This window comes from Cygnus atratus, chromosome 13 (assembly GCF_013377495.2).
Source record: "Cygnus atratus isolate AKBS03 ecotype Queensland, Australia chromosome 13, CAtr_DNAZoo_HiC_assembly, whole genome shotgun sequence".
In the NCBI taxonomy this organism is placed as follows: Eukaryota; Metazoa; Chordata; class Aves; order Anseriformes; family Anatidae; genus Cygnus; species Cygnus atratus.
This window is the reverse complement of record NC_066374.1, coordinates 21,010,780-21,036,330: the sequence shown is the minus strand read 5'-3', so window position 1 is coordinate 21,036,330 and position 25,551 is coordinate 21,010,780. Positions and strand designations below refer to the sequence as shown.

The following is a 25,551-nucleotide window of genomic DNA, read 5'->3' as shown; positions in this document are numbered from 1 at the left end:
TGGGGTAGAAAGCTCTGTTCCCATCTGCTGATAGAATTATCTCCACTGTGTGACCCTCCTCTTATCTGTTGCTGACAGCAACGTTTCTTGTGGCTGTTTTCCCCCTCAGAAAGCCACAATGGGGGATTATTTTAAGCTGCAATAGCAGAAGCAATGCTGTGGGTTTTTTCTCTCCCCCCACCCCCCCTTTTTTTTTTTCCCTCCTCTCAAGGTCAGATCTCCCACTGTTAGAAATCAGCATTGAAGTTAAGGCAAGTCTGGTAACTGATACCTGCTGAAAAGCCTGCTCAGTCTTTCTTTGTGCAGCTCAGCCCCTTCATCACACTTTGCTACGTCTGGGAGGTATTATGGGGGGACAGGTTTATTTTTCTTTTACCTCTGTGCTGCCAGTAGTTAGCATGCAGTATCTAACTCTTTACTGAAAGCATTTTCAGGCAGAGAGAGCTCATCCTGGCTTTATTAAGACCAACAACAGCTATGTGAACCCTTCAGAACATTTTTTTTTCATTTTCCATGGTACTGCAGAGTTTGATTTGGAAGGAGAGGAATTTGACCAACCACACATCAGTTTGAATTGTGGTTAAACCAGTAAGTCTTTTGCTAGAATGATCTTAAATCAGCTTATTAGCACTGACATGAGTTTTCTAATACTCATGAAATGCACACACTTCTTTTATCCATTGCAACATGCTACTTTTATCTACTGTGGTTGAAATTTATTCCAAATTAAGAGCCAGAACAAAGGGCTATTTGCTATCTACATCACACTAAAGGTGTAATGTGGAGGGTAGGGGGAATGTAAGAATTGCAAAGCTTTTGTAGTAACCTCATCTAGAAGTTGATTTAATCTTCAAAGTTGTAGCTGTTTCTTTGCTGTTAAACCTTTTTTTACTCTGCTGTTTTTGGAGCACGTATAAAGAACACATATTTGACATTTTTTATTTTGTATTTTTACATTTAAAAAAAAAAAAAGACAACAAAAATACATTCCCTTTTCATATTGATGAGATCCTATGATCATCCTTTTAAAATAGAGCCCCAGAAGTCAGATAGAAAAGATTTAATAAATTGCTCTCTGTGGAATGCTGTTAGCATACTGCAGCTGATTTCTACTTTCATGTCTTTAATGGTCAGCCTTCCAAAATATAATTAGCATAACCGTTTTAGTTTTTCATTTTGATACCAAAGATAGTTTGGCTGCTTTCTCAGAAACTGGTGCTGCTGGTCACGTGAAATTAAGATTAGGGGACTAGGAAGGAAGCTAAAAGCACCATGATTAAAACTAGGCTATAGCTGGGCCTGGCCTGCAGAGAATATGAATGACACTAAACTAGTGTTATGCAAAATGTGTGCAGTTTAGGAGTCATGATGAATTTTTCCAAGAGTTACATGTCAGAATTTCAGATTGTTTTTAGACTCAAATTCTGAACTGTCAACATCCCAGAATGACACGGTGCATGGTAGTACTCAGCAATATCTTCTCTTGCATATATTTTATTTAATTCAAGTGCTTTTCTGAATTTAATTAATACTCTTGTTAAAGGAACAGAGGAGTTGACAGCATCTTCTGATCTTTGTGCTAAGGAATACTGGGAGGAGGAGCTTGTATTCATACTTAAAGGAACGTGGATTATGTCAGTGTGTTAGGGTGAAAAACTCCATTTATTGCAGGAGAGGCTGCTTCTGTGAGCTCAAAATGAAGCAGAAGGGGGTTGGTTTGACAAGGGAAGAGAAAGTTTCACTTCATTCCCAAAGAAGTTCATTGTTTCTCTGTGTGGTGCTTTGGTTTTTATTTAATATCACAGTCTTTATAACATGTAATAGTGCAGCTTCATGCTGGCAGGCAGAGTTTGGGACTGAAGTTTGCAGGGACCAGAGGCCGCTGTGGCTGCTTTTTCTTTTTTTTACTTTTTTTTTTTCCAGAAGTGAACACACATGGCACTGGACTCTGAGCCAATGCTGGCAGCTGATCTTACTTCCAGAAGAACCAGTGGTGATCCTCTACATGCAGGCACAGGGGCAGAGTTGTACTTTTTTTTTTTTTTTTTGACAGTCTAGAAGGGTTCCTTCTTCAAATCTTTAGGTCTAGGTAAAAAGATTGGTTTTAGCTATCAGAGGTACAATAAGAGGTAAAACCCTAAGGCTATTCCTGCCAAAAGGAACTTCATCTTTGGCATGTATAGAGCCAGGATTTCACCCCAACCTGTACCATAGGGACCAAAATAAAAGAAATTAAATCTGAGAAGCCTGGAAAACTTGTTTAAATTTAGGAGGATAAAAATGAAAGCTGTGAAAAGTCTGTTAGATTATCATGCCCTTATCTCTAACCAATGCGGAACTGTTCCACTGCAGTATGTTCTCAGGTTCGTTGTCTAGACTTTGTGTGTCTAGAGAGACATTGGTCTTCATGATGTCGTACCCAAATTGCATGTGTGAGCATTTGGATGGACATTTTTGTCAATATTTCAAGCTACCAAGGTAGATGTATAGCTAAGGCAGAAGGTTAGTTTAAAACTTGGCATCATTTCCAGCTCCACAGAGCTTTAGCCTTTGAACTAATAAATTTCCCTCAGCAGAAGGCAATGTCTGCTTGTGTGGTTCTCCCTTACCCAAAGAAAAACGTTGGAGGGGGAAATGCGGGAGGGATGATGACAGTTTGCTAACTGGAAAAAGTCTCTGAAGTTTAACAGGAGGTTCAAACCTTCTTTTCCCTTTTCATTTGCCCAGGACAGCATCTCAGTGAAGACTGTGACAGCCTGGAGAGAGCTGCAGTGCAGCACTGCGTGTATTTGACAAGCTGAGTTCGACACTCAGTTTGGCAGAGTGTCAGTTTGTCAAATACCCCAAGTGAGGCACTTGCTGAGCAACACAGCCGCACACCGAGGGAACTGACTCTCCTTCCTTGACTTGGGCAGGAGCCTTTGCATCTGTATTCTGATCCTCTCTGTAAACGTGACAAGGTATTGAGCAAACTTGCTGAATGCCTGACTGATTCCATGCTGTCAGGTTTCCTCTCCACCCCAATTTCGGAAGTGTCTGTTGGGGTGTAATCCTAACGGCAAACTGTTGCAGAAGTGGTGCTGGTACCATTCCTCTGTGTTGGGAAAACAGCCAAGGCCAACACTGTTCTATGTCACAGCACTGGCTAGCAAGTTGTTAATAAATATGCTGTTCGGTTAATAAAGGTTCTGGCAACTATAATCATACCAATGTGGGTGATGGAAGCATTAGCCTTAATATCATTTTTGGTGGATTTTTTTTGGATGTGTAGGAATCTTTTTTTTTAATTGAAGCTGGAGTACAAATTAATGAGGTTTCTGTTTAAGTTCCCCCTATTCTGTTAGCCAGTGTGAAGTGCTTGTTTGCTCTAGCTGTTTTTAAATAAGTCTATGGAGTCCATTGCTTTTTCTTGAAATCATGTTGTTTGGAGAAGACACCTTGTTTTTGTCTGATTATTCCTAGTCAGCACTTGCAGCAAGGTTGCCTATTGTAGCTTTTGGTATATTTCAGCTATTTTATGAAATAATTCCCTCTAAGTCATCTACTTGAAGATCTAATGATCGGTCAGCATTTTTAATGACTGATGTGACATATCAGATATATAGCTGGAGATATTTCTTGGGGTGGGGGTAACAGAGGGTGAGTGCCTTACCCAGTATGACAAACCACATTCCCTGAAAGCATTTAAATTAAATTCAGAAACTAAGAAATTCCCAATGCTCCACTGACTTTTTTTTAGGACGGCACCACCAGTAAATTTTGCAATATTGATAAACTTTAATACTAAGTCACTTTTTTTTGTTGCTGTTGCAACTATTTCTTGCTAAATATTTTCTAGAAGTTGGAGTTTGTACAAAGTTGGGACCAATGAATATATGGCGTTGCCTAAGCAAATTATGTTCTGCTTTCTGAATAAGCCCTATCAGTAGGGCTTATTGTGCACTTCTGGACAAGCACAGTCCTAGTCATTGTGACTCACACTCCCGTGGTCTCTCTCTTGCACCTACACATGACTCATGGACATCACCCTGATCTCTGTCACTGAGGTCAGCTTCAGAAAAGAGAACAAAGTCTATTATTTCAGGGTTTGCTTTGTCTCCTGTGGATCCTTAATGCAGCAGACAGATATATCAACCCCAACCCTTTCTGTCTTCACAGACCTCAAGGTTTCAATAGGCCTGTCTTCTGCACAGCAGCTAGCTGAGCACTCCTTTTAAGCTCTTCACTGTTGTTTCCTCATTTATGGTTTTACTTTCAGAAAAGTTTGCCCCTCTGCTTTTTAGGGGAAGAAAGTTAACCCCTTCCTCTTCTACAGGAAATACCAAATTACAGTGGTACAAATTCCTCTATCAGAGACTTCCTCTCTTTTCTCCCTGTTGAGAATGGCAGGTACAGAAGGGCTCTGAAATCCAGGGCAAACTTGGCAGTTTAGAAGCCAACATCCCCACGGTTGTATGAGCCCTGCAACTGCGCTCTGCTTCGAAGTGAGTGGAGCTGCAAGTCTCATGACAATGTGCTAGCCACTAGAAATAGTGTGTGTTTTTTTTTTTTTCTGGAGACTCGGTAGTTTCAGAGAGGAAGCTGAGGTTTCCTTTCTGTGCTGGTGTGGAGCTGGCCTTTAGTGGATGAGTCATGTCACCGAGTGAGTGACCAGTGCAAGGAAGGGAGAAGTTCTCTTGTTTGATGGAGGTACACAACAGCAAAGCCCTTTACAGCTTTCAGAAGAAAAATGTTCTGTTTCCAACAGTTTTTACTGCCAAACATGCCAAAGATATAAATAAAAAATAGCCACACTCGCTGCATAGGGAAAAACAACCTATGCACTGGAGAAAGGCTTTTTGTTTCCATTGGTCTGTTGCTGATGACCAAAGATGTTTTGCTGCCCCAACTAGAGGGCAACTGAGGTACTTGAGATGTGTTTCACCTGGGGCATCTGCTACTTTTTTTTTTTTTTTCTCTGCAGCCTCTTTTAGACTTCAGGGCTTCTGAAGAAACTGTCTGGAACTCCTCAGAGCAGATCAGTGCCAGGACGAACCAAAATGTGGAAAAATCATGGTGTTACATAATAATGGAACTTGAAATCACGAGCTTATAAAGGCAACAAATCTTGCAAAAACCATTAGGCTAGCTGTAAATGAATGAGAATGGAATTTGGGGAGCAGAGAGTGTCTCATCCTGCATTTTGGGGCCGGATCTGCTGTGATGAGGATGGGGAAGCTGAGAAGTTTTCAGTTCCTCTCCCACATAACATTGACCTCACACCACATGCTTTTACCCTGCATGCACAGAGCTGCAGCTCCCCATTCCCCTGTTTGTTGGTTTTGTTGTTTTGTTTTGTTTTTGTTTTGCTTTACCCCTGAGACCACTAATGCCAACAGCAGCTGTTTCAACCTGGTGTCTCCAAGGCCAGCTTCTGGGAGGTGTGCTCTGCAGTGAATGCATGAGCTACAACAAACACAGCAATGTAGGGATGGCCTACTTCAGCCCCAGGTGCAAGGCAGAAGAGCCCCTCACACATATTTCTAGGGGTCCCAGCACTGCTTGTCCTTGGCAGAGGGCAGCTGGCCATGTGGGAGGGCAGCACCAGCATGCAAGCCCAGAGCAGGTGCTGCGCAGCCTGGGGTCATGGCCAGGCCCCACCAGCTGCTGCTGGGAAGCACAGCAGCCTGGCACTGCAGCGCAACTGCCCCTCAATGCCCGCTGCTGTGGTTGTGAAACCCTGCAAAAGGCACAGTAAAATTTTCTCTCTGATCTTGTCTTACAATCACTAATGTCCTAAAGATGTGTCATCGTAATTCAGGGCACTGAAGGTAGAAGCAAGGCTCTGTTCTTCCCAGCGCTCAGGCTATAAAAATCTGCCTGACCTTGCTCTTAGGCTGCTGGCCCAGGAAAAAGGAAGAGCCGGGTGAGCAGAGACAACAGCCATGAGGGTTCCAGTCAGTGCTGAGATGGAGGGTTTGCATGTCCCCGAGCTTGTCTGCTTCCCCCATGCTCCCCCAGCTGCTTTGATGGATTTAACAGAAGCCAGTGACTCTCCCTAAAAATCTGCTTTCCTTAAGGCGGCATCCCCATCCCTGCTGGTGATCCACCTGCCAAGTCCATAGGATGGCAGCCGGTGTCCAGAGGTGTCTGACAGACAGAGGGCCCTGCACCACGGCAGCACACCAGCAGTGCCAGTACATTTAAGATGCTAATGATAAACAAAGAGTAAACAAACCAGGCTATTGGGTAACAAAGCTTCCTGCAGGAAATGTGCTTCAGCTGAAGTCAGGAACAGCTAAGCACGCAGCTTGCTGCCTTTGTAAAAAGGCACATACCCTCTGTTTTATTTTTGCAAGAGCTCCAGGAATGCCCTGGAGTATGTTTAAGCACAGGTAAGAGATCACACACCCCACAGCCAAGCCTACACCCCGTTAGCACTGGGTTTATAGACTAAAGGCTCCTTGTCAGGGCTGCACATAATCTGAAGTTCATGAGCCTGGCTAGTGTTGCATTAAAGATTGACCTCAAAGATCAGCCCTCCTGATTGAGAGGAAGGCCTTGGCAGTGCAAAGTATGGCCTTGTAGCTCAGGAACCACCTGGCAAAACAAAGAAGCCAAAATCCACGTTCTAAGAAGAGTTTTAAAACTAATGTAGGGAATGTGGACTTCCTATTTTGAAGTGGATCTTGTGATTTTAGAGCAGTTGGCAGCAGAAGCACGGCAGATCTGTAAGAGTCGCTAGCCAAGCAGCTCTAAAGCCTTCAAGCAGCAGATTGCCACCCCCCCCCCCCCCGCCCCGGCTTCAGTCTTTGGCAAAGAAAATCATTTGCAGTGTGGACTGGTAGAAAACAGCTGTTTTTTGCTGGGAAGAAAATGTTCAAGTCCTTGAGGAAACAATAAATAGGGAGCTGCACAACATTTTTTTAAATAACTGCTTTTTAGAGCAGACAAATGTATTGAGCAATGCTATGACATGAAAGTTAAGGATTCTAACGCTTGAGCTAAATCACAGGCAATTTTTTATATCCTTTAGATGACCTCTCTTCTCAGACTCTTGAGTGTATTTCAGCCTTCCACTGGCAGTGAAGGATGACTTAGTACTAAGCATCCTCAGAGTCCTTCTAACCTCTGACAGTGATGTAGCAGCATTACATTTACCTCCCTACTGTGGGTGGTGCATTCCCAAAAAACTAGAGCTAGCTGAAGCATCTGGAAGAAAAGCGCTAATGGAAACCCTTCAGCCCTAAACTTGCTCAGCTCGAGCATTGCTGGTTCTAACAAACTCACTGAAATGGGAGTTCTTCCATTGGCTTCAGGTCTGTCTGCAGTCACCACTGTTCCAACAGACTGCTGCTGTACCCTACTGTGCTCACACTGTAGCAGTAGGTGGCTGCAAGCTTGTGAATGTGCACGTGGAGGCAGCACCGCAACCGTGACATGTACCATTCTGGGGTGTGGTGAGGGTTGTAGTGGTGAGAGCAGTCTGATGTGGGCTGACTCGATGCCTCCCTTCTGTCCTCTCCTGTTTAAAAGGTTAAACTCAACTCAGAGTTCCAAGTCACACTGTGGCCATGACTGTACCCCTCCCTACCTGCTCTGCAGAACTAAACGAGAAGACAGAGCAAAAGCATAAATTTGCAGGCATCAAAAAAATGAAGGCACTGGATGGTAAAACAAGGAAGTCAGAATCCATATGCCACAAAATGGTGGTTGCACACTGGAACAGGCTCCCCAGGGAAGCAGTCACTGCACCAAGCCTGTCTGAATTTAAGAAGAGATTGGACTGTGCACTTAGTCACGTGGTCTAAACTTTTGGGCAGACCTGTGTGGTGCCAGGAGTTGGACTTGATGATCCTTATGGGTCCCTTCCAACTTGGGATATTCTATGATTCTATGAAAATCCTTTGAAGCATTTCATATTTGCCCTGGGAAAGAAATTACATTGCACTAACCAAGCACTTTTCAAGGCTTTTTACAAACATGAATGCTCACAGCATCCCCATAATGTAGGTCAGCATAACTATCACAGTTGTAACCAGACTCTGGAACCAGTGTCATGTCCCACACAGCAAATCAGTGCCAGTCTGTTGAGTCCAGGGAGGTTCCTTGAACAACTACTATTACAAATGTCTCAAATCTTTCTCTGCAATGCTTCTATTTAATCATGCCTCTGTCTTCCACATTGAAAATTAAAATGTTACCATTTTTTTCTCAACACCAGGAGAAAAACAAGGTGGTAGTTAAGAGGTTCATCACCTACAGGGCCGTTTCCAGTTTGATTGCAGAAGTGATATTCCTGGCATATCAACCATCTTTATGGTCCCCTTACTATCCTCTAATAAAAAAGACTCAAGGAAAAAAAACAATCTGTACAACCAGTATTTGCTGAACTGTAAAATCCAGGGGACGTCCATTTCTAGCACAATTCCTGGCTCCCCACCCTCCGGCATGTCCTAACAGGGGAACATACACTTGAGAGTCCATCTTGCTGGTGTTATTAGCTAACAGTGTTGCACCCAGCAACATTTTGACCTGGAGACTGCTCAGAAATGATTTTCTATATAAAAAAATAAAAGTAGGTAGGTAGATAACCACTTGGCTGAGGGTTTGTGCACCAATGGGAAGGAACTCATTTGCCAAAGACTAAGAAGGTTATGCAGTTCCCCTGGATTTAAAAAAAAAAAAAAAAAAAGGCAGCAAGACTGGTATATTTATCAGAGGAGAAGGCAGGCAGGAAGAATAGTTTCCCTTGGTAAAGTTTACCATTCAATATCTGCAGCCCCATCTTCTGTACAGCTGCTCATGTGGAAATGTGGTACTCTACTAAAAGTTTTGCACTTCATATTCTGATTCCATGGAAGTCAAAAGGGTCTCATACTCAGGATTTTTCCCCTTGCATACATTGTCGTAGTTGTTGTCTTTTGTGGTGACAATTTCATAGGATGTTTCAGCCTCCAAATTTATCTTCTCTTTTAGGCTCTGAACAGGTACTTCTGCATCAGTGTCCAGTCTTGTGACATCTGCAGTGCTATGGCTGAAATAAAGAAACATTAAAAAGAAGGAGGACTAAATCAGAAGTAATTATATAGATATAGATAAAGATATATCTCTTAATAGAAAAGTAATATGAAGTGATTAAGGGTTAAGATTAGCATGAGTTACTACTCCTGCACTAAAATGTTAATGTCCTCATGCTGCTAATAAATTAGACTGTCAAGGTATTCAGTACCTGCCCCTGCCCTCCCTCCCTCCCCCCCCCCCCCCCAATAAATAAAAGTTCAAAGAAATCTTTGGCTTTTCACTGAGTAAAGAAGCTTTTCTGAAACAAATGTCAGTATGATGCCCTCAAAGTCTTCCCAACATCACAGATGAAAAAATTATACTCACAAAGCAACTTCATAGATGGGTTCTGGGAAAAAAATAATCAAAGATGTGTATCAATACGTTTTATGATTAATGTGCCACAGGGAGAAACAAACAAAAAAACTAAACCAACCGAACCCAGCTGCTCCCGCGTATTCCCACGTTCAGGAATCACCCTCCCACCCTGCCTCTCCCTGCGGGAGAACGGCTGGGGCTGGGGCTGGGGCAGGAAAGTGGCCGAGGCAGGGTGATGGGGAGGACGGAGGTGATGGGGAGGAAGGGGGCCATGGGGAGGATGGGGATATGGAGCCGCGGAGGGCTCAGCGCCGCCCAGCGCCCCGCCGCCCCCCCGGCCGCCCTCGCCGCCCTCCCGGCCGCGCCCGGCCCCGCCGCTCACCCGCCTTGGCCCGACGCCGGCGCAGCAGCGCTGCCAGGAGCCCGCCGATCGCCACGCCGCCGATGGCGGCCGCCAGCGCGTAGAGGTGCGGGGAGAGCGCGGCCCGCGGCGGCCCTGCGGGAGGTGCGGTGCGGTGAGGGGGCGGCGGTGTCACACCGCGGCGGGGCCGCCGCGCCCGCCGCTGTCCCCGGTGCGGCTGGGCGAGGGGACCTCAGCCCGGGCTGTGCCAAGCGGGCCGGAGCCGCTCCGTGCACCGCCGGTAGCGGGAGTCCCTCGGGCTGGTGAAAGCTTCCAATAACCGCTGACTTTGCTTTACGACCCAGTGGAACTTTCAACCGCGGCCAAAACACGGATGAACTGTGAAGGCTGGGGCTGAGATCGTTGTTAACATTTTCATCCCCATTAAGGCGCGATCAGAAAGCAAACATCAGGCAATACATGAACGCTGGAAGGCCTGTGGATGGGCGGCCGAGAGGGCAGCTCCTGCCTGTTTGACAGGCCCGGGGTTTGCTCCTAGCAGCAATGCAAAATGCGAAATGCGGCAGCCAGTTTCAGTCTCTGGTCTGCAGACTGTTTGCCAGCCTGTCCCTCCTAGTGCAAATCGTGTGTGTTTCACCAGGGGGCTTGCTCACCTGTGGCAGCGGGAGGCCTCTCTGAAATGACATCGTTCCTGGCGGATAGCGTTGCTGTGGGCAGATCTGCCAAGACATAAGGGTGAACGCACTGCAAGGTGTCCCAGAGCTCCCCTGCAGTGTCAGCCGGAGCAGCCTTTTCCTGGTGAAGCCACTGCAGCGAGGCAGGGAGTGATCTCTGCCTGGGCAGTCTGCATTATCTAAGGCTATCACTTCTGAGGTGCGTGGAGAGAAAACACCCATTTCACCTGCTCCCATACTGACGAGCCATAATTTTCTCTCTGCTGTGTCATCCTGTATGTTCTCTGACAGCAGGCTTGCACATGACCTGTGGCACTCATGCTGTCCTCTCCCTGGCCATCAACCCCTGCCAATGGCAGCCCTGTGGCTCTCGGCACTAGCAGCTGTGGCTGGCTACCCCACAGCCGGGGATGCTTCAGCTTTGCCTTCAGCTCAGCTTTGCAATTCACCCAGGTTGCTGCAGGACTTCCCCACTCCCTCCCTCCCCGGCTGGCCTGGCGTGCTTCACCACAGGCAGCAGCACCTTAAGGCTCCCCAGGGCACGGAGCCCCCTAAGGCAGGGTTCTTGCCCTGGGTGACTCCCGGTGAGGCTGTGTGACCCCTGGTTTCCCAGCCCATGGTTTTCCAAGCTCTGGCTCGGCTGCTGTCTAGGGGGGCGGGGGGCTCTGCCCCAGCCACTCCCGTCTGAGCTCCTGCTTGCAGGCAACAGGAGGGACCATTTCTATCCTTCTCCAGAGAGGATCTGCAGCCCCAGAGGGCCAGCATGTGGACTCGTCTCACTGACAGCCTGTGCTATTTGCATGCCAGCAGGGTGGAACCAGCCCTTCCCTGCTGCCCGGGTCACTCACCTCCCAGCACGCGGGGAGCCTCGCTGCCTTCCGAGGTGAGTGGGGGTCCTGTGTGCCGGCTGGTCCCAGGCGTGGGTGGCTGTGTGACTGGGGACCCTGTGGGACAGACCACTCATCAGACGGTTTGCTGCACTCCCTGCCTGAGTTCCAAGCCAGGCAAAAGCGAGAAGTGCCAAGGGCAGAGCCGGGCTCCCCTCCTGAGCAGCGATCCAGACACGATCCACATTCGGTGCTACGTGACTAATCCCTGGGAAAATGGGAACCATTTGGCCTCACCAGTTCCTGCCACCGAGGTGAGGGAAGAGCTGCAGGCTGGGGACTCACCTCTCACCACCAGCTCAACGGCATCGCTCCGCTGCACCGCCCCTGCCCCGACTCTGTTCTCTGCCTCGCAGTAGTATGTCCCCGCGTCGGAAGGCCGCAGGCTGTCCCACGTCAGCTCGGCCTGGCTGCTCAGCGGCAGGGCTGTCCCCCCTGGCACTGCCCGGAACCAGCGGTAGCTGATGGGTGGGGACCCGTGGGCCACGCAGGTCAGGCTGGTCCTGGCTCCCGCTGGCACCGTCAGCCCCAGCGCGCCAGCCCTGATGGTAGGCTTGGTCGCTGGCACTGGAAGACAAAGCAGACAGGACCTGGGTTGTGCTGACCCTGGTGGTGATGGGGGCAGGTTTCCCTCGCCCCATGGCAGCTCATGTTCTAGCCCTAAGCCCTTTCCCCGAAGGGGCAGAGGCAGCACCACCTCTCCACTGCTCTGCGTAGGTTGAGCTCTACACAGTGGCCTAAGGCCAGGTTCACACCAGCCTTGCCACCCGTTGCTACTGCTACATCACAGAAGGCCTGTTCTGTTGGCCTGTCCCATCCCTCCCAGTAGCCCCCTCTGAGAAAGACTGTTTTTTAAACACACACTGAGGATGCTTGCAAAGGGGAGAAGGCACATTTGGCTAGTATGACACCTGCTTGCTCTGCCACTTGCCAGAAGAACCAGAGACACTGGTTATCTGCATAGAACCAAACCCAGATCTGGGTGCTATGTCAAACACCTGTGGATCAAGTGGCCCATTGGTAGATCCAGACTGGGATGTTGACTAACTGCTCCCCCTTCCCCAATCCATCCCTACCCCTCCACAGTGCTGAGAGCATCAGTTCCTCCTTGGCAGGTGAGAGAGACTAACACAGCCAGGGACAGGAGAGGCTCTTCCCACCCAGCTACCTCAACACTTAGCTTGGATATGGGTAGACAGTATGGGGTGAAAGACATCCTGCCAGCTCCCTTTTCTCCTACATGCTCCATGGATTAGAGTGTTTATACAAGAGCAGGGCTTTATTGCTGGATTTACCTTTGATGACTTTAACTGTAGTGGTCACATCCTTTTTTATCAAGCTGTTATTTTTAGACCTCCAGATGACTTGACAGGTGTAGTGTCCGCTGTCAGGGATTTCAAGGTTCGTGATATGGAGTGAGGCATCCCCTGGGCTGCGCTTTGGGACACTGACCCGGTCTCGGAACCGAGCCAACAAGATGTGGTCTCCAGATTCATCCCTCCGAAAGATGGTGGAGATGCTGTGGTCTCGCTCCATGCTCCAGGTGAGTATTTGCTGTGTGAAACCTTCTGAGGGCATGTAAGTACATGGTAAAGTAGTGGATCCCATCCATTCCCCTTCCACCTGGTGGACAGCAGACAGATCCAGGAGGGCTGCAGCGAACAAGAGTTGACGGGAAGAAATAAGAAGACATCAGAAGAGGGGAAAGTCCTTAGGACAAATAGGAATCACCAGGCAGTGAAAGCCAGCATGCGACAGCATCTTAGACATGTTGTAGCCCACAGCCAGCTAAATCTGGGCCTGTGTCCGCCTCACTGAGCATAGGGAAGTGAACAGTTTCTTTGAACTCAGGGCTATTTTTATTGCTTCTCTCTGGATGCTTGCCAGTTTTCAATTCCTTTTCAGTATCGAGAGGCACAAATCCTGCTCCTGGTAGCAGCATCACAGCTACAGTCTTCACAAGACCTTAAGCAGTATCTCTTATTCCTGCTCCCTAGCCCTACTTCGTGCCCTGCTTCTGCTGCTTGGCTTTCTGCTTATGCTTGCAGGATGAGTCAAGCAGCAGCGGCCTTCCCCCCGCTGCTGACACTGACTGTTCTGACAGCAATAATTGCAGAGTTACCCTGTACCTTCTGTATGGGAAGAAGGCTGAACAAATCAAATGTATTGTGTCACTGCTCATTAGGCTCCAGGTTTGCACTCGTTAACATCACTAACTTTTTACACAGCTTCCCTGGTGCTCACAGAACCCAGCAGTGCAGCTGTGCAAGCACTTCTCTCTGCAGCAGCACGTCCCAGAGCTGACAGGAGGGGCCATGCAGGGTGGGGAGAGGGTCTGTAGATCTCTGTCCACAGGAGCAGCTGAAGGGACTGCTGGGGTTGAGCACTGTGGAAGCTTGTTTCTGACATGGAACACTGGTTTTCCTTTACTATATGACTTTGAGTGGGCAGGCACAGCTCCATTCTTCAAATCTCACATCCCAAACACAGCTCCTTGATATATCAGCTTTTGAAGCTTTTTCCATTTCTCTTCTTCCTTTTTTCAGACTCCCATCATAAAAAACTAACAAGGATGGAAGCTATTTAGAATACTGCTGAGAAATACCCTCAGGGTATTTGGTACACTCAAGTTCAAGCACATTTGCTACTGAGTGTATTCATCTGGACAGAATTTTGTTTAAAAATCTCTTCAGTACTGTTTTACAGTGCTGTGTGCCATGGAATTGCTGCTAGCATCCACTGATTCCCTGTGGAGTCAGCTGCTCTGTGTGACCAAATTCAGCATTAGCAAGGATGACCTTAAAGGAGAGCTGACTGAAGGAATGGGAGAAACTCAGCAATATAAAAATCTCTGAGACACTATTTTTAAAAGAAACATTTCCTCTCTGTGACACTTATCAAACTGGGATGTAGACTTCAAGACAAATTGTGTGAATTCTCCCAGCAGAGGGACATAGAGCTGGACAAGACAAAAACCTGAAGAGCTACATTTAAAATTAGCAGACTGGTCAGAGGGATTTGTATTACCTGTAATATACTAGGGTGGGGTGGGGGTGGGGGAACGGGACAGGACAACAAAAAACAACAACAACAACAAAAAACTGTTATACTCTGGTCCGTTTTGTAAAAGAGCTGATCACATTCCTTCCTAGCCTGCCAGCACCAGCTTTCCTGGTGGCGTGGAAGTGGTATGCAGGCAACAACCCTTAGGTATCTGGTCTGAATTACTGGACCTGGAACTGGAACAGTGGACCAAAACCAATCTTTTTGCTTTAGCTTTGGAGGAGTTCAGATCTGACCTAGAATTCTTGGTTCATATCTGTCTCCACCAGATAAACACTGCCAAAGACTCAAGTGGGCACAGGAGAAGAGGGTGTGGATTTTGTGGTATCTAGTTTACTCTCCCAGTCTGTCCAGCTGTCTGCCCACTAAGACCATAGCTCCTCTGGGAAGTGCCTCATGTAAGTAGCAAATTACCTGAGTTTAGCTGGACTTGACTCACCTCCGTCTATGCCCTTTTAGCTCATTCCCCCTTCCCCTCTCTCCCCAGAAAGGCACTGGTTATGTTCCACTGCATTAACTCACAACAAGTAGCTTAAGAGACAGATCCTAGAAATCTGCAGAGCTGCTTTGTGATGAAACGGGGAACATACTTCTACCTGTTTTTCTAAATATCAGGAGCAGTTCTGCGCTTGTGTGCGCACCTTGTCAAAGCACCTTTCTCAAGGTTTCTCAGAACCTTCCTCTGCCAGTGTCAGTTGCCCTGGGAGCAGCACACGTGCCTCACAGGCGTATGAATGGAAGCAAGTTTCCGCTGTCACCTCCCCTAATGCACCTGGAGTCGGTAGATCAGGAATAACCAAGGGGAATCATGTTTGTGCCCACATCTAGCCTCACAGTTATAGCTGTATTTCTTCTTCCCAGGACCATGCTAGCAGAGCAATGGTGATGCATTATTAAATTCCAGAAGAAAGTGCATATTCCAGCTTCACAAAAACAGCTTTGGAAGGTAACTCACCACACCAGAGCAGGTCCTCTCCAACGGTCCTGAACAATGCTGTTTTGTTCTTGCTTTGGTGCATGGGAGCTGACCTTCTGCCTAATACTGCCCCACTCTCAGAAGCACCTAGTTGTACCCAATACTGAAGAAGACTTGTGAATTGTCAGGCTCTATTTTTCAAACAACAAACTAAAGACTTTCCACATGTAACAACTTTTAAAAATAAGACACTATAATTCAGAGGAATTTCCCTCCCCTCTTAATACTCTGATTTTTCTTCTTGTACAAGGAAGCATTTACTCACCATTGCAGCTGATGGAAGCCACCATAAACACCGCTAGCCACACCACTTCTCCCATTCTCCCAGAACTGCAGGTCCGCTCTCCTTTTTCTGCACTTTGTGACAGACACCCTCACGCCTTGGACCAGAAGACGAGTCATGAACACTTCCCTTTCTTCTGTCCTGTGTCATCTAGGATCCAGGCTGTGCTGCCCTTTTTCCTTCCTTCTTTCTGAAATACCACGAGTCCATTTCACTGATGGCTGAGGTGAAGGGTGAAGGATGAACAAAGACTGTAAGCAACTTTCTGGTTCCATTTCATATTCCTGTCCCCACCCACGTCTCTTACCATTCTCTTGACTTTTCTGGCTAATACTCTATTTTATTTTTTCCTCATAATTGTGTGTAAATTTGTTCTTTCCCTTTCCTTTTTTTTTTCTTTCACTTCTTCCATATTTATATTCACTTCATAATGAAAGAGGTTTATGATGGCTACATAGTCAAGTACTCAGTAGCAAGGGAAAGCAAACTTCAGTTACCTCTGACTTGTCTGTGATGGTATGGCCCAGCAGGATGCTCAGCACCTCTTTCCATTGCACTGTAAGGGCTCCAAACTGGGCATCCAGAGGTGGAAAAGCACAGTACCCTTCATTTGGGAGGCCTGACTGCACTGACTCACTGAACACCATAGAGGAGCATGAGGCAGAGACCAACCTGCTGTGGCTCAGTTCTGTTTCCTGAGTGTCTTCTCCTGCTGATGGCAGCCAGCTCTTTTACCATGCACATTTACTGACTTCTGCAGCATCTTCTGAGTAGGCCAGTCTGTGGCCTGAGTGAGGAAGAAAAACAGCCTTAGTTTCTTTGCCTAAGTCTGAGCCTTTTAAACCAGAAAAACGTAGGATGCCACTTTTGCTGTTTTTTTTCTGTTTTGACAGAAATGTGCAGAGAAGTATTCAAAACCCAACATCCTGCTCTTTACTATGGTAGGAATTTCCCTGCAAAAGCTGCATTTTCCACTACCTGCCTAGAAACTGTGCTTTATTGCAGTGCAGCTGCAACTGCAGTTGTGTTTGCCAGGGACATGGAGCAGGTGCATAGTGAAATGAGAGGTTAACAACCTAGAGTCATCTGCATTTAATGTTATATAAAATTTTACCATCTACAGGTGAGCAAATGGTCACTGCCTGGTGCTCTCATTTTCACAGTATCACAGATTATCTTGGTAGACATTTCTGCTGCAATTGTCCAGCTCCTGAGCCATTATACTTACCACGTTTCGTGCTCTGCAAGCACATGCAGTGTTTGTTTTCTGAGAAGGTGACTTGAATCTAGGAGGTGTTCTGGGCACACTCTGTAAGGGCACTTTTAAAAGTAGATCCAGAAGTTAATAGGTGTTATGAACAGAATTATTATGAATTTAATATGTGATTAACATTACCAAAAGGAGAAAGAATTAAAGAAGATAAGAAACGTATAAAAGCAAACCTACTGACGTAGTGAATTCTGTTGTAGGCCTTTAATTATTCACAAAAGCAACTTTTTAATATTTACACAATAGTCATGCCATAGCATATAGTTTTAGCAACTGCATCATTCAACACCACCCATTGAAATGCTTCCAAGAAATAATTCAATTTCCCTTGCCATTCCTCATAATTGCGTCAGTGGAGAAGATTTCTGTCTGCACAGACTTCTTGGCTCGAAAGAAAAGACTAATGGAGGAAAAGAAACAGCAGACTCCCCTGGAATACTTCTCTCACAGATGTCAATATGGGGGGTCTGAGGCTTGCAAGAAATTCAGAATAGCTTCTTTGAGCACGAGGCAGGTGTCTGAAATATAAGGAGCCATTTTCTGTTGGAGCTGGGACAGAAGCTCCAACAGAGCTTCCAGCAGCACTTTGTGTAGTTTTACCACAGCTTTGGCCTCTCATGACAGGTATCTGTTCGGTTTAGCTGGTTACACTGCAGCCAAGTTCAGACCATTCTCAGGAAGTGTTGCAGTTTGACAGTGATGGCTGGCTCCTTTTCTGTGCAAGGTAATGAAAACTGGTGACTGTCTTCATTTTCCAAAGTCAGTAAACTGATGAGAACAGTGCAGGTTTCATTCACTCTTTGGGCAGAGGCACGTCCACACTTGGATGATTTGCTGAATATGATTTCAGCTGACCTCTGCTTATTGCTGCAGTAAAACTTGCAGCAGTACAATTTGCAGTAAAACTGTGGCAAGCATGGGCACCCTGGAGGAAAAAGCTGAATGTGGTGTGGCAAGACCTGGTGCAAAAAATTCTTATGAGGCTCCAGGCTAAGAGCTACCTCCAGCTGTCATCTTGCTGAGCAAAATAACAGGCAACAGTACCATCCATTTGTGCAGAGCACGTCCTTGCTGATACAATGAAAACTTGATTTGGGCTGCCTTTTGTTCTTGACTTCTCTGATGATACCATTCCATTCTGTCTGTACCCCATCTGCCCACTCTCCACCATCAGGAAGCCACTAGCTATGTTTGAGTGCTCTCTAAAATCAATCAAACATAAAAAAGCAATTGTTAATATTCAGGCAATTTTTCCGAGAATGAATGAGTCCATTTTCAGGGAGGTGATTTTAAACCAACTTTGTGCACAATTTTTTCCATGACTGGTAATAGAAGCTTGTGCTAGTAACCTACCTCCTATTCAAAAGACTATGAAAGAAGCTGGATTTTGGGGAACGTGCCCTGGAACAAGCTGAAAACACAAGCTAGAACTGCTGATATGGCATTTTTTTGAACCAGACATGCAAGACTTCCTGAGATGTAATCATACAGGATAAAAGCTGACTACTTAGCTAAACCAAACATGAAGAACTGTAGTTCCTGAAATGTGATTTACGTGACATCTTTTTCTCCCTGGGACAGAGATGTAGCTGCTAGTGTTCTCCTCCCTGAGTCCTGTGGTTTGCCTATTTCTTCAGGGGCACTCCTTGTGGTTTTGCATCTGACCACATGAAGAAAAACCTTTTTATGTCTATGTATTTTCAGTGCCCCTGTATTCCAGTGCTTTGGATTGAATCCACTGCTTTCACCCTTGCACTGCCAGTCAGGAAAAATGCCCTGCAGCCTTTCCCCACACAGGCACCCACCTTCCTACTGCACACTGGGTCTGACACAATCCCAAGAATCATTTCTTCAACTCAAAGTGACCAATGTATACCCACCACCTCACTTACAGAAAGGGCAAGCTCTTTTTCCTTCATTCCCCAAGCAGCACGGGCCATACCCACCTCTTTGCTCAGATGTTCACCCAGGCACTTGGTTTTGGAGCACTTCAACTTTCCAATTGCTCCATATAACACTGGAGCCCCACATTCCCCTCATTCTCATTGCAATGAGTTCTGAGATGGACCTGAGACGGGTGGGCTGCTTTTCAGTAACTGTGACATTCTCGTCCCAGCCCCTCTCCACCAAACACATGCACGCACACACATACAATTTTTTTAATTCCCTTTTTAAAAAAAGAGAACATTATTGCAAGGTTCCAAAAACTGTAAGCTCATCTAGAGTTGAAATGTTAAGAAAACATGAGTTCCCCAGAAAATTTCAGTGCTGTCAATTTTTCATGACTTTAACACATTATTCAGTCATGATTTTTCTGTTATCCTCTGGAAAAGCCTTTTGGTGATAGTTGTGTGTCTTGCAATATTACTGCAACAATTTTTCTTTCCCACTCATTTTCCTCCTTAGGAAGAAGGAAAGATTATAAGACTGCACTGACTTTTTATACTCTCCACAATAAAGCTCATTTTCTTTTACAGGCTAAAATAACTCTTTTTCACTAACTCTTAACCTCAAATTGGACTAGCTAGCAGCAACTTTTACACCTTCTATTCCCTAAACCGTGGCTGACTAAAATCTACAAATATCACTTAACACAACATCCAAAGCATATCCCAGCTCCAACAGATTCACAATAATTCCTGTGGTTTTAAGTAGAGGGACACTATATGCTGCCTCATCACACAGACATTCAAGCACATCCATATGGTCAAAATATAGAGAAGTAGAACAAAATCTGCTAACTCTGCAGTCCTGAAGTTTAATGAACTTCATTTGATTCCCCACATTTGCAAGAAGCTGCATGTACACATCTACAATTTTTTCCAAGACATAATCGCCAACAAAAGTTGTGGTCTCTTCCCTTTTAATTTTGTAAACAAGGTTTCCCAGACCTGGATTTTAAGTATATTCTTTACAACAAGAAATAAAACTTGTGATGCAAATCCGTGGAGAAAGTGTAATATCACTTGTAAGCCTCTGTAAAGCATCCCTGGTGGCTTGTGAATTCTGAAGAACTTTTATATAATTAATTCATCAAGTTACTCATTGGAGTTCCTTATAGTTTGCTTTTTAATAGAAGTTGATGAATAGCATTGTGCTCCAAACTTATTTATATATTGCATAGAAGAAGTACTTCTCTCTTTTTAAAAGTTATACCAGGTAATTTTGTCTAATGTCTGCTTCATTTTCCATTCTAAGAAACTGTAAACAGACCCTATTCATCTTCTCCCCACTGGTCATGACTTAGTACACTCAGCTCATTCTGACTTATTCTACTCTTTTTTATTTTTTATTTTTTGAAGCTGAGAAATTATAATGCATTTGTGCAGAAGGGGTTTTATATCACTAATCATCCTTTACTGTTCTCAGTATCTTTCAGATGCAAGTCTGCTGCAAGCTTACATCAAGTGAAAGCATTCCATGGGGTTTTACAGTCTCACAGTCATGTTTTCTAATGCATTTGGATTCCTTTCCTAATAGCTTCTAATCCTCTTTTTGAATGCTGGTAAGTTTTGAGTTGATGCTACTGAGAACTGCACACCGGAATGCAGATCTTTCCCGAGTGATAGCAGCAAATTTTAGCCCCACAAATCCATCATCTATGCAAACAATATTTCCCTTGCCCCTCAAGAGCACCTCTTTTATTTTACATCTGTCCACTCTGCTTTTCATCAGACATGGTATTGCCCTATCATCCATTATAAAAAGAGTCTTCCATAAGTCTTCAGTATCCAAGTTACAGACTTACTTAGGTTGGTAAAAATTATGATAAGAAAGCTTGTCTTCTCTCTGCTTATCCTTCAAGCTCTCTAAGCTGTGAGGAAAAGTACTTTATGAGTAACTATGGAGAAGTTAATATTATGATCTTGCTGGCATTTTAAAGACGAATGAGTCATACAAAATATTCATATCGAAATAATTCACAAACTTAAGGAAAAGTATCTAATTTCTTTGAAATACTAAACATCCATTGAAAGAATAGAGAATGTTATTTCTGAAAGAACGTGCCTTGTTGCAATATAGGAGTCTCCCCACCTGCCCAGCTCCAAAACTGACAGAATTTGCTTTGTCACAGAAAGCATGTCTGTATGTTATTGTGAGAGTGCTTCAGGAAGGCATACTGAACACAGCACGGTTGGTTCACGGGGAATTTCTTCCTTTCATTCTGCTGCTCCAAATGTGATAAGGTTCTTGGTTTTATCCTAGCTTTAATCTGTCTTTCAGGTTATCTTTCACAGTTGTCTCACATTTAAAAGGACTATATCACCTATGAAGCACTTCAGACAGATAGGAATAGAAACATCACTTCCCACACCAGCTTCCTTCTGCACTTCTTATATAAAGGGGGATGTTTAGCAACATTTCATGCCATTTCTACTCCCACCAGAAAAGGACTGTTTGTAAAGAGGATGCAGTTCCTTTTGGACATATAAAACAGTAAGTTCAATACGGTGCTCTGGGCCTGTGATCTGCGTGCTCCAGCTTTCACAGGGCTTTCTTCAACAGAAGTGGTAAAAGGGAACCAAGAAAAGCAAAATGGAAAGACAGCAATATATAATTCTGAAGTTTATAAAGAGGCTTGTATTTTAACTACAGAGATTTTTTTAAGGCTCCAAATAAACATAAAGGAGCAAAACCAGCTTGCGCAAAGATGAATAGGATTTTGCCTAGATTAAGGTACTCTTCAGGATTGCTACATGTAGAGAACAGTTGGTTCTCATTTAGAATCCCCTACTTCATATTCAGACTCTTGGGTGTTTCCAACATTCTTGTATTCATTTTCTTTTTTATTTCTTTCATTTTTCATGGGTTTCATCACATAGTTGTTTTCGGTGGAGGAGATCAGTTCCTCATAATGAGCCATACTGTCATACCTTGAAGAAGCCTCTGCTTTCATTGAGTTACAGCTGAAATGAAAATAGAAAAATACAAAATATGAAAGAATTGCGAGTAGACAAAGCATCTCCTAACAATGAAGATTTTAAGCAAGGTGGTGATCTGATTCAAACCCATGTGAACCTTGGCTATTGGATTATGACAGTCTCCTGAAGAAGAGAATCTTTTCCTCTGCTTTCATGAGGCAGGAGAACCTTGAGCACCATATTAGCATTGAAGCTCTCCCTGGATTTGAGACAGGGACAGCAAAAGGTATGTAAGCAACACAGGGATTTCCACCATTTCTTGGAACGGCACAAACAGACAAACGCTGTTTGTAAAACAAAGATGTAGATATAGATTAAAAAAGCACCAGAGGAATGATAAACGGTGAGCTGAATGCAGCCTACATCCACCATAGGACTTATGATATCAACTATCTTTAAAATTTAAAAGGTAAATACTCTGAAAAGAAGTGCCATCACACCTTCTAGTTGCTTAGGGTTCCACTGTTATTTGAACATGCTGCTTTATAGAGTGCTGGCACAGTATAGTATCTGTGAAATGTTGTTGGCATGTCCTTTCACGGCACTCCAGTCATCATCATTATATATATTTATTTATTTATTTATTTTAGTTGTCACACAGTCCTTGCATGTTCTAGCTGCATTCATAGTCTTTGCAGTTCGGCTGGTTACAAGTAGATCAGTATGCTGGTGTTTAGAAACAGCTCTAACTTCCTGCCACATCCATGATTAAATAGTTGCATTCAGCCATGGATATTTTGGGGATAAACCGAAGTATAATCTGTGTATCACAAGCCTTAGCTCTCTGGAATGGGAATTCCTTCTCTTTACATTTGAAAGAATGCTGGGAATTTTTCCTTGGCAATGATCGTTGATAAGCCTCATGTGGCTGAGGAGTTAATAAACAGCTTTCCTTCGTTTTTTACAATTCTAATACTGCAAAGGAAAAGATCTCTTCCTACATTATGCCTTGATGTAGAAAGCCCATAAATCATCAGTAAAACATACCACAGAGCTAACTTTCAACCTCTTCATGCATACTACTTGGGAGGATTTTCATTTTGACAGCTAAGTAGCATTAATGTTTTTTCCTGCTCTGATAATGATGAATCTTTGTGGACTGTATGTTAAATGAAGGGTTATACTCACTGTTCTACTTCATAGACTTGAGCTGGAAAAGAGCAGTTAGAAATGTGTGTCAGCAATTTGCATTTGTATTCTGAAAAGAAAATTTCTACTTTGTTTCTTCTTGACATAAGAAGACAACCTCTGAGATCTGAATACAGTTGGGATCCTTAAAGATCATGTTAAGTGGGTCATGATTCTTATTCTGAGGATTTAGTCCAAGAAAATTAAAACAACTTGTATCCGAGAAGGAGCACAACTGGGTCAGAATAACTGGCCAGAAGTCAAAGGTAAAGTTGAATTTAGAAACTAGAAGTTCCCAGTTCCCACAATTTTCCTATTCATTATAAGTTAAATAAATGATAGTTTAGAAAGACGTTGTTCTGGATTTCTTTAAAAAAAAAAAAGCATTTGATAATTATTATAAATTAGCATCAAGGAGTTGTAGGAGGGTAATTAAAAAAAGGGACGAGGAGAAAATCATGGCAGCTAATATTAAAAGAGACCCCAGTGTGTCTTCTGTATGTTCCTCAGTGTTATTAGTGAGAAGGGAGACTAAGAAAGCATTTGGTCATGAATTTTCTGGTACTGTTGCAGAGAGAAGAAAAATAACTGATACTGAATGGGAGAATTAATGACGACTTCTTTTTATCTAGGCACTAAGGAAGAAATATTAACAGCATCTGGCACAAAGAGGTCCTTTGCTACTTCAGAATATAAGATCAACATGCTACCAGAAATCTTGAGATCTCATCAAAAAACTTGATAGGGCATGTAAGTTTGAGAACTACAGGATATCTATGAGGACCAGAGGTAAACAACCATTTCAAATGTAAGCTGGATAGAGCAGAGAAACATGCTGAGCATCACCAACATAGCACTAGAATGGAAGTTATGGAGATGTCCCCCATTCCAAACAGCGTTTAGATGGAGCTGAAGAAACCTGTTTGAATGAGCAGCTGGACACTGCACAGCAGGAGCAGCCCCTGCTGGGGCACTGCTGCCCCTAGGCTCAGCCAGGGACAGCTGGCAGGACAGGAGAGCGGCCGAGGAGGGCACGCTGGAGACTCACTCCCTCGGTATCTGGGAGAATTTCTGACATTGGAGACTATTTTCCCCTGAGGAAAAAGTGACTTCTCTGACTTTTCCAGTCTTCCTCCACCTATTTTGATTTATGTGTGGTTTGGTTAAGTGTCTTCACGATTCAGGTACCAGAGCTGCTGCAGGTAGATGTGAGCATTGTACCAGCCCCAGCCCCAAAAGCCCTCAAAGTTAAAACCAAGCTGGGCACACACAATACATTCAAGTTCTCCAGAACAGCCCACTCACCTTCTTTGGGCTTTCTAATACAAACAATAATGAAAATGAAGAGGAAAACCACAGCACCACACAACACAGCAATCAGGATGACCATGTACAGAGACAGGTGAGTCTTCTGGAGACCTAGAAGAGTACAGCACAGGACTTTCAAATAGAGAAGCCCTCCCAGGTTGCAATAGCAGCAGCACTTACATGATGCTGACCATCTCCTGGAGGCTGCTCAGCCAACCTTTGAAATGGGCACACAAGATTGTACTACACATTTGTGTCCCTGCTCAGACTTAAAGATCAGGCAGCCAGACTTACAGTGCATGCATCTTGCTGAGAGGCTAGGGCCATAAAGATGACATGCAGTCTCTTACTCAGAGACACTGAGGCTGCAGCTGTGAGCTGGGCAGAAGAGTTTCAGCGCAAGTCATAAAACAGAGCCTCAACCCGTATCATCATCCCTTTTCATTCAAGGATGCTGCCCAATTGTATTTGGATCACGTTTAAACCCACCATGGCACTGCATATCTAGATGAGGTATGGGACGTAGTTGCTCACAGGCTTTGCTGCTGCTCCAACTTTGACACTCAAAAGACAAGAATGGATTACTGTTTGGGAATGCAACAAGGGCCCTGGATGTTCCAGTTATGAAATTATTTTCCCCCCTAGAAAACATCCAGTTTATTTTAAGAGTCAGTGTAAAACATCCAGGTCCCTTGAGAACAGCTAATAATACCATTTGCAGCTAAAATGCAGAATGCTAATTTTGGGGTGGAAGATACTGACTACCAAGCGGTCAGTTTGGGTCCCTAATCTTGTTCCTAGTTTCATTTCTCTCTCCACTTACTCTGAGTTGTATAATTCTTTTCTGTATAACCCACACCTTTCTCAGAATTCACTACTGTTATGGTCAAATCTGCAAAACAAAAACAAGAATGAAAATCTCACAATATATTTTCAATCAATAGGCAAACTCTAGAAATAAGTAATACGTATACACACACATGTACATTCCCCCCCTGCCCCGGTAATAGTGGTGGAAGCCCATGGAGTCCAAGAGATTACTGTAGTACCACAGAACACCAGCTGTTTTTTCCTCGCCCCCACCCCATACAATCAACAATTGTCAATATCTTCTCTTAGCTTCCAGCTGCTGAAGATGATTTACATAACCTGCTATGATGGGGCACTATTAATTTTTGGGTCGTATTTCATTTGAATTTAAGTTTCCACAAGTAGATCTACTTTAATCCAGCTCCGAGTTCCCACAACCCACAAAGATGAATTGGAAACTGTAAGTCCTTCCTCAAAACACCTGTCCTTGGTAAGTAGACTGCTTCTAG

General features: G+C 44.6%; 1 protein-coding gene and 1 long non-coding RNA gene across 3 annotated transcripts; one reads left to right on the top strand and one right to left on the bottom strand.

Moving 5' to 3' along the window:
* Window positions 1-8,676: 8,676 nt before the first annotated feature.
* LOC118245409 (V-set and immunoglobulin domain-containing protein 4-like) lies at window positions 8,677-15,832 on the bottom strand. Of its 2 annotated transcripts, XM_050713373.1 has the most exons (8): window positions 15,587-15,832; window positions 12,578-12,934; window positions 11,568-11,849; window positions 11,244-11,339; window positions 10,375-10,440; window positions 9,743-9,856; window positions 9,370-9,391; window positions 8,677-9,016 (listed from the first exon to the last, which is right to left on the bottom strand). In XM_050713373.1, the coding sequence occupies exons 1-8, from the start codon at window positions 15,639-15,641 to the stop codon at window positions 8,806-8,808; spliced, it is 1,203 nt and encodes a 400-aa protein (XP_050569330.1). In that variant the 5' UTR covers window positions 15,642-15,832; the 3' UTR covers window positions 8,677-8,805. The 2 variants fall into 2 exon arrangements, with proteins under 2 accessions (XP_050569330.1, XP_050569331.1); XM_050713374.1 differs by lacking the exon at window positions 9,743-9,856 and having other exon boundaries at window positions 15,587-15,752.
* LOC126913457 (uncharacterized) lies at window positions 9,766-25,164 on the top strand. The gene is made up of 4 exons (XR_007708791.1): window positions 9,766-10,594; window positions 11,131-11,278; window positions 12,635-12,825; window positions 23,557-25,164. It is a non-coding gene; the product is annotated as an uncharacterized LOC126913457 (long non-coding RNA).
* Window positions 25,165-25,551: the final 387 nt, after the last annotated feature.

What these genes read in the sequence shown, in the direction of transcription:
- LOC118245409 (XM_050713373.1), bottom strand. Translation starts at nt 15,641, where the DNA reads ATGGGAGAAGTGGTGTGGCTAGCGGTGTTTATGGTGGCTTCCATCAGC. An exon ending in CGTTGAGCTGGTGGTGAGAG is followed by an intron (nt 11,340 to 11,567) that starts GTGAGTCCCCAG and finishes TCTGTCCCACAG; the next exon opens with GGTCCCCAGTCACACAGCCA. An exon ending in GGCTCCCCGCGTGCTGGGAG is followed by an intron (nt 10,441 to 11,243) that starts GTGAGTGACCCG and finishes ATGTCTTGGCAG; the next exon opens with ATCTGCCCACAGCAACGCTA.